Source organism: Salmo trutta, chromosome 16 (assembly GCF_901001165.1).
Source record: "Salmo trutta chromosome 16, fSalTru1.1, whole genome shotgun sequence".
NCBI classification, from domain to species: Eukaryota; Metazoa; Chordata; class Actinopteri; order Salmoniformes; family Salmonidae; genus Salmo; species Salmo trutta.
The window spans coordinates 60,724,657-60,736,556 of NC_042972.1; the positions used below are offsets into that span (position 1 = coordinate 60,724,657).

Consider the following 11,900-nt stretch of genomic DNA (forward strand, 5'->3'; position numbering starts at 1 on the left):
CAAACAAAATAGTACAGTTGGTTAGGAGCCCGTAAAACGGCAGCCATCCCCTCCGGCGCCATAACTATTGATGATCATGATGACAGTATAAGTTGTCAGATCAATGACATCATACCTGTCATAAATTATACTTGAAATGTGTTTAATGTCATTGTGATGATGTTGTACCCCCTAGAGCACGGATGGGCAGCTTTGATAGGGCTGGGGGCAACAAAAAATCTGAACTCAAATCATGGGGGGCTGCAGTGGCTCGCGGGTCTGTGTACCCACATCCATACCCACACCTAGTCAGAGCCGGTCCTAAGCAAAAAATACTTTTTTTCACATTTCTACATATTTTGCCATGGGGTATAGAGAAAATGTTGTAGTTTTAAAGCAAATTTGCAGCAAATCTATACATTTTGCCAGTAGGTGTGGATAAATGTTTGCAGTTTTTAATATGATATCTGTGTGAGCGTGACTAACAAAATCAATGGGGGCCCCCGGTCGGTAATTCAACCATGATTACTACAAGTTTAGATAGCTGGCCACTAGACTAACTTATCAATCTTTTTTGTTGTTGCTGACATAGGCTCATTGAGTGACTGTCAGTGACTGACATAAGAAAACAACTGCTGATGCACTACTATTCTAATTCTCAACATTAAGTTGAGACCCCGACTGGCCAGTCGCCCATCCCTCTCCTAGAGTCTGCAAAGCTTGCATAAGGAATTGTTTTAAGATGGTCATACAAAGTGTACAAAACATTAAGGACACCTGCTCTTTCCATGACATAGACTTACCAGGTAAGTGCAGGTGAAAGCTATGATCCCTTGTTGATGTCACCTGTTAAATCCACTTCAATCAGTGTAGATGGAGGGAAGGAAACAGGTTAAAGAAGGATTTTTAAGATTTGAGAAAATTAGGCATAGATTATGTATATGTGCCATTCAGAGGGTGAACGGGGTATGGTTATGGTATGGTAAACTCTGCTGGGTTATTCACGCTCAACAGTTTCCCATGTGTATCAAGAATAGTCCATCATCCAAAGGACATCCAGCCAACCTGACAAACTGTGGGAAGTATTGGAGTCAACATGAGCCAGCATCACTGTGAAACGTTTGCGACACCTTGTAACCTTGTAGAGTCCATTCCCCCGACGAATTGAGGATGGGGGGAGTGCAAATCAATATTAGGAAGGTGTTCTTAATGTTTTGTACACTCAGTGTATGTACAGTATATATACACTGCTCAAAAAAATAAGGGAACACTTAAACAACACAATGTAACTCCAAGTCAATCACACTTCTGTGAAATCAAACTGTCCACTTAGGAAGCAACACTGATTGACAATAAATTTCACATGCTGTTGTGCAAATGGAATAGACAACAGGTGGAAATTATAGGCAATTAGCAAGACGCCCTCAATAAAGGAGTGCTTCTGCAGATGGGGACCACAGACCACTTCTCAGTTCCTATGCTTCCTGGCTGATGTTTTGGCCACTTTTGAATGCTGGCGGTGCTTTCACTTTAGTGGTAGCATGAGACGGAGTCTACAACCCACACAAGTGGCCCAGGTAGTGCAGCTCATCCAGGATGGCACATCAATGCGAGCTGTGGCAAGAAGGTTTGCTGTGTCTGTCAGCGTAGTGTCCAGAGTATGGAGGCGCTACCAGGAGACAGGCCAGTACATCAGGAGACGTGGAGGAGGCCGTAGGAGGGCAACAACCCAGCAGCAGGACCGCTACCTCCCCCTTTGTGCAAGGAGGAGCAGGAGGAGCACTGCCAGAGCCCTGCAAAATGACCTCCAGCAGGCCACAAATGTGCATGTGTCTGCTCAAACAGTCAGAAACAGACTCCATGAGGGTGGTATGAGGGCCCAATGTCCACAGGTGGGATGTGTTGTTTAAGTGAGACAGAAGAGGAGAATGTAGAGAGGAGGGAGTGAAAGGATGCCAGGTCCGCAGGGAGGCGAGTTTTCCTCCATTTCCGCTCGGCTGCCCGGAGCCCTGTTCTGTGAGCTCGCAGTGAGTCGTCGAGCCACGGAGCAGGAGGGGAGGACCGAGCCGGCCTGGAGGATAGGGGACAGAGAAAATCAAAGGATGCAGAAAGGGAGGAGAGGAGGGTTGAGGCAGAATCAGGAGATAGGTTGGAGAAGGTTTGAGCAGAGGGAAGAGATGATAGGATGGACGAGGAGAGAGTAGCGGGAGAGAGAGAGCGAAGGTTGGGACGGCGCAATACCATCCGAGTAGGGGCAGAGTGAGAAGTGTTGGATGAGAGCGAGAGGGAAAAGGATACAAGGTAGTGGTCGGAGACTTGGAGGGGAGTTGCAATGAGATTAGTGGAAGAACAGCATCTAGTAAAGATGAGGTCAAGCGTATTGCCTGCCTTGTGAGTAGGGGGGGAAGGTGAGAGGGTGAGGTCAAAAGAGGAGAGGAGTGGAAAGAAGGAGGCAGAGAGGAATGAGTCAAAGGTAGACGTGGGGAGGTTAAAGTCACCCAGAACTGTGAGAGGTGAGCCATCCTCAGGAAAGGAACTTATCAAGGCGTCAAGCTCATTGATGAACTCTCCAAGGGAACCTGGAGGACGATAAATGATAAGGATGTTAAGCTTGAAAGGGCTGGTAACTGCATGGAATTCAAATGAGGAGATAGACAGATGGGTCAGGGGAGAAAGAGAGAATGTCCACTTGGGAGAGATGAGGATTCCAGTGCCACCACTCCGCTGGCTCGATGCTCTAGGGCATGGGTCGGCAACCCAAAATGTTGAAAGAGCCATATTGGACCAAAAAAAAATAAAAAATCTGTCTGGAGCCGCAAAAAAATAAAAGCTTTATATAAGCCTTATAATGAAGGCAACACATGCTGTAAGTGTGTATATTAGCCTACTATCAAAATGATAAGTAGGCTACAAATACATAATGAGCATTAATGATTAAACGTTTATTTTACCTGCAGCGCATCCTGGAGAGAATGACGTACCATGTGACTAGTCTGCTGTACGATGGTGCTTTAAGTTTAACTTCCATTATAATATTAATGTATTATGTTTTGTTGCATTGATGAAATTATAGAAATACAATACATAAATCAGATTTTTGTTGTCATTTTAATTTTAGGATTCGAAAAAACAACAACAAAATGTGCAACGTGCATAATAGGCCTCCTGTAATTTCAGACCTCCCATGGAAATAAAATGCAGTCCTTTTCAATCCTCAATAATACGATACAATCCTCTTCTCTTTTCCCCCTTATCTGGGCAACAGACAGAGTGCAATAAAACAGCAGCCTTTTGAAAAGGTAAAGTATATACAATTAAAATAATACAGTTTAAGTTCGATTTCTGTGCATTATCCTCTTCTCTTTAGTTTTCTGCAAATGTGCAGCAGCACCCTCTTCTCTTTTGACACGCACAATACAATGCAGCCATCCTCGGACCTGAGCAACAAAACACAATAATATCCCTATGTGTCATTCCAAATATATACTGACAAAAATCAGAAATCACTTTATAAAAACAGCCACTTTGTTACTAAATATGTGCCTATGACAGGATTGTGTTCTTACCCGTTTAATGTGACTTCTGTTTTCGGACATCGGGCCTGTAAGATGTAACTTTAATCTTCACGCAGGACTGCAAGCTCTCATCTGTGAGGCGGGTGCGGTATTTGGATTTTATGTAGTTCATGTTTGAGAATATCTGCTCGCACAGGTATGTTGATCCAAAGATGGATAATACTCCAAATGCATATTTCTTCATGTTCCTATAACTGTCAGGAAGAATGGAAATGTCTTTCCACGTTACTCTTTTTGTTATTTGACAACTTCTCATTACAAAGCAAACATGCAGGCAATCCTTCCGCATTGGCAATGAAAGCAAATGATTCGGTCCAAGAATTGTGGAATCCTCTGTTCTCCTCAGCTATCTTTCTCTTTTTCCCTTTGGGATCCATGGCCCATGACACACCCGCCGTTATTTTTGCAACAGCCACCTGTCTGGCACTACGCCGAGCTGAAAGAAACGTGTGTCGCAGGACGTAAATCTTCGTTGACAGAAATGTTGAAATTAAATATTTATTATACACATTTTTACAGCATTGGATAATAAATTATATTAAAACAAAAAATATATTCACACCATCTTTTTCCATTTTCATATTTTTGAAAAAGCTCCAGGGAGCCACTAGGGCGGCGCTAAAGAGCCGCATGCGGCTCTAGAGCCGCGGGTTGCCGACCCCCGCTCTAGGGGTATGCGAGAACACGTGGGCAGACGAGGAGAGAGCAGTAGGAGTAGCAGTGTTATCTGTGGTAATCCATGTTTCCGTCAGCGCCAGGAAGTCTAGGGACTGGAGGGTAGCATAGGCTGAGATGAACTCAGCCTTGTTGGCCGCAGACCGGCAGTTCCAGAGGCTGCCTGAGACCTGGAACTCCACGTGGGTTGTGCGCGCTGGGACCACCAGGTTAGAGTGGCAGCGGCCACGCGGTGTGAAGCGTTTGTATGGCCTGTGCAGAGGGGAGAGAACAGGGATAGACAGACACATAGTTGACAAGCTACAGAAGAGGCTACGCTAATGCAAAGGAGATTGGAGTGACAAGTGGACTACACGTCTCGAATGTTCAGAAAGTTAAGCTTACGTTGCAAAAATCTTATTGACTAAAATTACGAAAATGATACAGTACTGCTGGCTGGTGGAGTAGGCTAGCTAGCAGTGGCTGCGTTGTTGACTTTGTTTGAACGTGTAGCTGGCTAGGTAACCTCGATAGTTTCAGTACTACACCTTGTCATGATATAAAAGCAACTTTGTAGCTAGCTAACATAACACAATCAAGACGTTCCTTTGTAATGTATTTAGTTTCTACAATGCTGCTCGTCGGTAGTAGTTGGCTAGGTTTGGAAAAATGGCGTCGCGGGGGACGGAAATAGCTGGCTAGCTAACCTCGATAATTACTAAACTACACAATTATCAAGCTATGACAAAGACAACTATGTAGCTAGCTAGCCAACACTGCACTAGTCAAATCGTTCCGTTGTAATGTATTAGTATCTACAGCGCTGCTAGTTGGTAACGGTTGGCTAGCTAGCAGTGGGTTTGATGATGACTAAGTCTGGAGTCTGGACAACGGCGTCGCGGCTGGCTAGCTAACCTCGATAATTACTCTAAACTACACAATTATCTTAGATACAAAGACAGCAAAGACAACTATGTAGCTAGCTAACTAACACTAACACTAAACTAATCAAGTCGTTCCGTTGTAATGTAATAGTTTCTACAGTGCTGCTAGTCGGTAGAAGTTAGCTAGTTGGCTAGCTAGCAGTGTTGACTAGCTAGCTAGCAGTGTTGACTACGTTAGGACGAAAATAGCTAACCTCGATAATACTCTAATTACTCTAAACTACACAATTATCTTTGATACAAAGACGGCTATGTAGCTAGCTAAGAAAAATTGCTCAGATCAAACAAATCAAACCGTTGTAATGTAATGAAGTGTAATATTACCTGTGGAGCCAAGAGAAGTGCGACTGCTCGCTCCAAACCGGAACCACATTTATAAATGATTTAGCCATATTTAAAAACCTACTGCCATACTTCCATACATTTCTGAAGCTTTTGGGTGTCATAGAGCAAAACAACCGACATGTACGTGCTTGTGAGTCTCAGCTTTCCATGGTGGGGTCATTCTAGTCTGTAGCCCTAACCATGCGGATTCTACAGACAGAAGTTGGCACATCGGCTGTACCAACTTCTTACCAGTCCCGTGACGCTTGTAGGGGTCGTAGAGCACGGAAAGCACCATCGTGTTCGTGAGAGTCTCAGCTTTCTATAGTGGGGTGATATTAATTTGTAGCCTAAACCGTTCGACTGATTTTCGGGATGTCTCATGGTCTGAAAAACACCACTGTAGCTCTGCCACATTCTACCACAGATGTGGAAGGCTGACATAGGTGGATGTGGTGGATTGAGAAGCAGCCCATGCACAAAAACTGCTTAAATAGAGAGATTTGGATGGGACATGTTTTATTTTGCTAATTTGTTTTCGACCTGGTTGCGGACATTGACTCTAGTTCATGTTTTAACCTCATAGTGTAATTGATGTAGCTAAACTTACAGGAAGTTTTAACATACAATGAACTGAGACAGATTATGAATGAGTTGGCCATACATGCTTACATTTCAGTTGAGTTGCGAAAACTCATGGCCTGCTACAAAATCATTTCTACAATCTTGGTTTCTATGCAATCAGTAAAAATGTGTTAGTTGCTATGCTAGTTGCATCGTAACATCGGGTCGTCATGGTCCCAAACTGTCCCAAACACCTTTTCCCAATAAACTGTGCAATGTGCATATCCTTATATCTGTCCTCTTGGGTTCTCTGCTCCAAAATGAGATATTTTGATGAAGCTTAGGTGATACAATCAGAACGTCGGCCACTAGTTCTAACCTGCCCCCTCTCTCTCTTCTCTCTACAGCCCAGTTGGAGTTTGTGCAGATCCTGGTGATCGTTGTGGTGATGATGGTGATGGTGGTAGTGATCACCTGCCTGCTCAACCACTACCGCCTGTCAGAACGCTCCTTCATCTCCAGGGACAGCCAGGCCCGCAGGCGCCACCTACCACTGGCCTCTGTAAGTACTCTACCCTGACCAGGGCTGTACACTAACTTTACAGTCTTCATACAGACTAAGGTGTAGACTTACAGCCTCCACACAGACCAGGACATAGACTTTACTTTACAGTCTTTAGAAGCACTCCACACATCTTTACAGGCAATATATTTTTTATTTGATAGCCTCCACATAAACTTTCCTTTACAGCATTTACTCCTCACAGACCAGGGTGTAGACTACTTTACAGCCTCCACACAAACCAGGACATAGACTTTACTTTACAGCCTTCACACAAACCAGAGCATAGACTTAATATGAAATTAAAACCCCCATGTTTCTACTTGGAAATAGGCAAGCCATAGTACAGGGTCCTATTTGGACATCATAGCAGGCCCAAACTAGCCATGCCAGAAAAGCAGATCATTTTTTACTAATGCAAACACATATGATAAACAGACAATGGTATTCAGTTGGACCTGTATACTATATACAGTATATGTGTTGATGTCGGTGTTTCTTTCTTTGTGTCTCTTTGTGAGACAGAGGCTCACTGGAGACGGGTTGTCTGCCACATGTCTGCCACATCGCTCAGTGCAGTGATCTGGAGATTCCAGAACCATATGACTGCACTGCTGCTTTCTGAATCACACACAAACACATACTGCTGCTTTCTGAATCACCTAGCCCGGGATTCATCTGTTAGGAAATATGGGGCAGGATGCTGTGTGTGTGTTATCAGGTTTGTGTTTAATTCAGAATTGTGGAATTAACTCCCATTCAACTCATGAGTTGAAATTAGAATTGCATTGGCCACACCCACAGGATGTAGAATTTGAGTTTAAGTGAGTAGGACATAGAATTGATTCAGTGCAATTCAATGAAATTCCACTGTTATACAACATGAGAGTTTCATTGAATCTGACAGGTTACACTTCAAGATACCAAATAATATATCACTTTACTCCAGAAACAATGTTCAAATATTATTTTAACCTTAGTGCTTAGAATAGCAAATTATATTTCCACCATTCATTTAATTGGTTTGGCTTTTTTTAAGGCTTTAGGGTCAACTTGAGGGCTGAACTAATTCATTCCGGGAAATATAGTCTTTCCCCCATATTGAACAAAATGTAAGTGATTCATGAAATATAATAACATATTTTAATACAATAGGCTTACACCTAATGTAGAATAGACGAGGCATTTGAATTTCACAGAATTCAATTAAATTTCCTTTAATTCAATTCATTTTGTATCCTATTTACTGATTCGATTCAAATTCAAGAATGTAATTGGAATTTATGAGGCATTCTCAATTCAATACTGAATTGAGCACAACCCTTTGAGCTATGCAGACGTCTGTGTACTCTGCAGGAGGGGGTATGAGTCATAGATGACAAAGCGTCTCTCTCTCTCTCTCTCTCTCTCTCTCTCTCTCTGTGTGTGTTTGTCTGGGATTGCTTCTGTGAAGAGCACTTTAATACTACATGTAGCTATTGTCTAATCCACAGCCCATCTATGTGGAAAGAACAAGGCTAGGACAGGAAGTCCTCCAGTATTAGCCATTGGGTTCGGACAAATTGGCTCAGGGATTCATCTCATCTCCCCCACCCTATGCTCTGTGGTTGGCTCTTTGGCTGGAAAGGGAAGAACTCCACCTAGTGGCACAACATGGTATCCATTGACGTGATACATGCTCTCTGTCTCTCTCCCTTTCTCTCTGTCTTTCTTTCTTTCTCACAGGACGGGAGTCTGTGGTCCTCAGATGGCCCAGGGCCCGCCAGTGGAATGAGCGAGGTAAAGTGGATTATGGGTGGGAGTGGGCAAACTACTGCCCGTTCAATTCGTCCCACAGGAGTTTTTCTTTTGGGGGGGCAATGATTATAATGGGCAAAAAAACATTCCAAGCCACTCTTGAACGTCTAAAACTAGATAGTAAGTATGTAGAAATGATGATGGACCTATATATTTTTAAATAACTGCACATTTTCTGACAGCAAATTGATTTTGACTAACAAATCGTTACCAAAAAAATCTTTGCCACCCTCCGTTCAACTTCAAAATCCCGATGTGGCCCTCGAGTCAAAACATTTGCCCACCCCTGCTTTAGGTCTATAGAGGTCATCCCTAAACACAGGGACCTGCACAGGGACCTAGTCTGGGCCTTATTCCCTTTAAAGTGCACTACTTTTGACCAGGGCCCCAAAAGTAGTGCATTGTATAGGGAATAGGGTGCCATTTGGGCCGTAACCCTAGTTTTGAAGAACCTACCCAGGAACCTGGGAACACTACTTGTGTTTGTCCGGAAATTAATTATGGATTTGTCCTTGGATATTAGAGCAGATGGACTATGAGTGTTTATTGATGTTCATAGCATAGAGATGACAACAATGGTGCTAAGTCACTGTGGATAAAAGAGGGTTCTGAACAATGAGATGACAATGGAAATACATTGTTAAACTTTTTTGTGTTGTCCTCACAAAGATGAATGACCAAATATAAAACTCTTCCTGTCCTCCTCCCTTACAGCAGCAGGTATACACCACGCGTCCCCCAGACCGCGTCCCCTCCTATCTGCAGAGGGAGCGTCTGGCCCGCTTCCAGCCCACCTACCCCTACCTGCCCAACCCCATCATTGACCTGCCGCCCACCATCTCGCTGTCGGACGGCGAAGAGCCTCCGCCCTACCAGGGCCCCTGCACTCTGCAGCTCCGCGACCCCGAGCAGCAGATGGAGCTTAACAGGGAGTCGGTGCGCGCGCCCCCCAACCGCACAGTCTATGACAGCCACCTCCTCGACACCTCCCTGTGCCCTCCGCCCAGCCTCAACTCCGGGGTCAGCACTACCACAGTAGCCACAGCTGCCCAGGCCTACTCCAGCCGAGTGGAAGGGGCACCACCAACTTATAGTGAGGTGATAGGGCACTACTACCACCCCTCTTCACTACTCAGGCACCACCACCAGACTTCCAGTGGCGGCAGGGGCACGGGGCGTGGAGTCAGGTTAGGAGGCCCGGGTCCCTCGCCGCCGTCCTTGCTACTCCACGGGATTCTCCAGCAGGCCCACCTGGGCAGCCTGGAGAGCAGGAATGTGCGCAACAAAAAGGAGAAGCAGGCGCCTGAACATGTGTGACGACAGTGTTGGTCTCGGGCATTGTTTCCGAGGCTGCTTTCTCCTTCTCTGCACACTTTAGCTGAACTGTTGGTGGCAAGCAGGGTTGGAGAGGGCGATATGCAGTGGCAGGGGGGAGGCAGGCGCACAAAGAAAAAGGACTGCACTCCCCTCTTAACTTTACCCCCGGTCACCGTCTTACTGATACCCGTCACCCCTAAACTTACGTTGTATAAATATTTACTTGTTTTTTTTTTCCTTGCTTACAGCTTTTTTTCCTGTACTGGCAAATGCAAAAACAACAAAACAAAACAAAATTCTCTCCAAGTATTTAGGTTTATTTTGTTTTTGTGTCCCTTTGCATTGTGCTTCACTACAAACTGCATAATTTCTAGTTACTTATCTCCTCGTAGTTTATCCTTAGTTCCTGCGGGAGTCTTTCAGAATGACCAGGTCTTCCTTTTTTTGAGATGCAGATGGTTATTTTAGTGAGCCTCCCCCTAACCTCTTTCTGGCTTTGAATACTGTCCGTGTATCTGGCTTGTACAGGGAGGGCATTGATAGCACTCTTGTAACAGGTTGACAGGTTTAGGCCCTCACGGGATCCAAGATTGAGATTCATACGTTAGCCCGAGTTAGCCTCTCAGCTCATGACCCAGTTAGCCTCACTGCCAGACAGATCCCCATCACTCCTCATCAATCCGCATCAGAGGGTGCGGTGGTCAACGTTGGCATCTATGGAAACACATGATTGACAGCTGACTGGGTTTGTGATGTCAGGCCATGTGTGTCAACATGAGTACTGGAGTAGAGTCCTGAGTCTCGGTCAATTGAGTTCAGCACTGTGCCAACTGAAGTGATATATATCCATCATGCTGTACTATCTGGACCCATCTGAGGTTAGTACTGTACTTTAGTTCTTTGTCTATTCGGTCTTTGGCCAGACAAGTTCAGGAGTTCCTGAGTGCGAATACTCTTCTTGTTTTTTTATTATGATCTTTTTTAAAGAGATGTTTGCACAAGATTCAAGACTGTTTATCTGGAGAAAATGAAAATCAATCTGCAATATGTATCATAAGAGAGGAGAGCAGCGGTATTTTTGTAAACAAATGGATTCTAAAGATAAAAATACATTTTTTTTAAATGTTTTGTCTGCTCTAGAAGAAAAGGTAAAAACGGTAATCTGTTGGTGTGCCAACTCAAACGTGTTTAACATTGTGCTATCTATACATATACAAATTATTGGCACCCTGATAAAAAAGACTGTATAAAATAAATAATACAATAATTATTTATTGTATGCTAAAAAAAAAATATTAGGTTATTTTATACTAATACAATTGCTCAGAGAAAGAGATTTTGTTTAACAAGTACTTTTTGGCACCCTACAGATTCTTATAAGTAAAAACAAACAACATTTTATCTGTAATATCATTCTACTTTTTAAAATTAATTTCAGTTTAAGGAACTTTATTATGGCCTTCCATGGATTCGTGTTTCACTGGGGTATAAAAATGAGGTAACACGCATGTAAAATCCCTTTGTCATCTATCACCATGGGGAAAGGCAAAGAACTCACAAATGACGGAGACAAATGGTTGTTGACATTCATAAATCAGGCAATGGGTACAAAATAATAAGCACACAAAAAACAAAATATACCACTTACCACTATTAGGGAAACAATTAAGGAGTTTAAAACCACTGGCGCAATGGTAAACTTGCCTGGTATTGGATGCATGTGTATCTTGTCCCCATGCACAGTGAAAAAGGTGATTTAGGAGGCAATTGGAGAATTAGAAAACTTGGTCGCATCTACAATTAAACGCCACTTCCATGCCAATATATCTTTGGAAGGCTTGCTAGAAAAAAGCCTTTATTGAAAGCAACCAACAAATGTAAACGGCTGGAATTTTCTAAATGGCATTGGCACAGATTGGTACCTCTGCTATGGTCAGATGACATGAAAATAGAACTATTTGGCCATGCACACCAGTGGTGGTTTGGCATTGAGAGAAGGACGCATATACAGAAAATAACCTCATTCCTACTGTAATATATGGTGGTGGGCCTTTGACGTTACCTTGGCAGCAAGTGGACATTCAAGCAATACAATAACCCCAAGCACACATCAAAATCCACAGAGAAGTAATTAATTGACCAGAAAATCTACATTTTACAATGGAAATAAAAGTCTCCGGACTT

The 11,900-nt window shown here is 43.6% G+C and overlaps 1 protein-coding gene and 1 long non-coding RNA gene across 5 annotated transcripts in view; one reads left to right on the forward strand and one right to left on the reverse strand.

The window, feature by feature from the left end:
* Positions 1 to 11,832, forward strand: part of LOC115151132 (protein TMEPAI-like) — a 106,241-nt gene extending 94,409 nt beyond the window's left edge. For 2 of the 4 annotated variants that reach the window (XM_029695141.1, XM_029695144.1), the window contains exons 2-4: positions 6,448 to 6,602; positions 8,328 to 8,381; positions 9,114 to 11,832. In XM_029695141.1, coding sequence (XP_029551001.1) covers positions 6,448 to 6,602; positions 8,328 to 8,381; positions 9,114 to 9,716 — 812 coding nt within the window. In that variant the 3' untranslated portion in view covers positions 9,717 to 11,832. Of the gene's footprint in view, positions 1 to 3,168; positions 3,279 to 6,447; positions 6,603 to 8,327; positions 8,382 to 9,113 lie in introns of those variants that run through there. The other 2 variants (XM_029695145.1, XM_029695143.1) reach the window with 2 other exon arrangements.
* Positions 3,347 to 3,945, reverse strand: LOC115151133 (uncharacterized). Its single transcript, XR_003867221.1, has 2 exons — positions 3,546 to 3,945; positions 3,347 to 3,416 (listed from the first exon to the last, which is right to left on the reverse strand). It is a non-coding gene; the product is annotated as an uncharacterized LOC115151133 (long non-coding RNA).
* Positions 11,833 to 11,900: the final 68 nt, after the last annotated feature.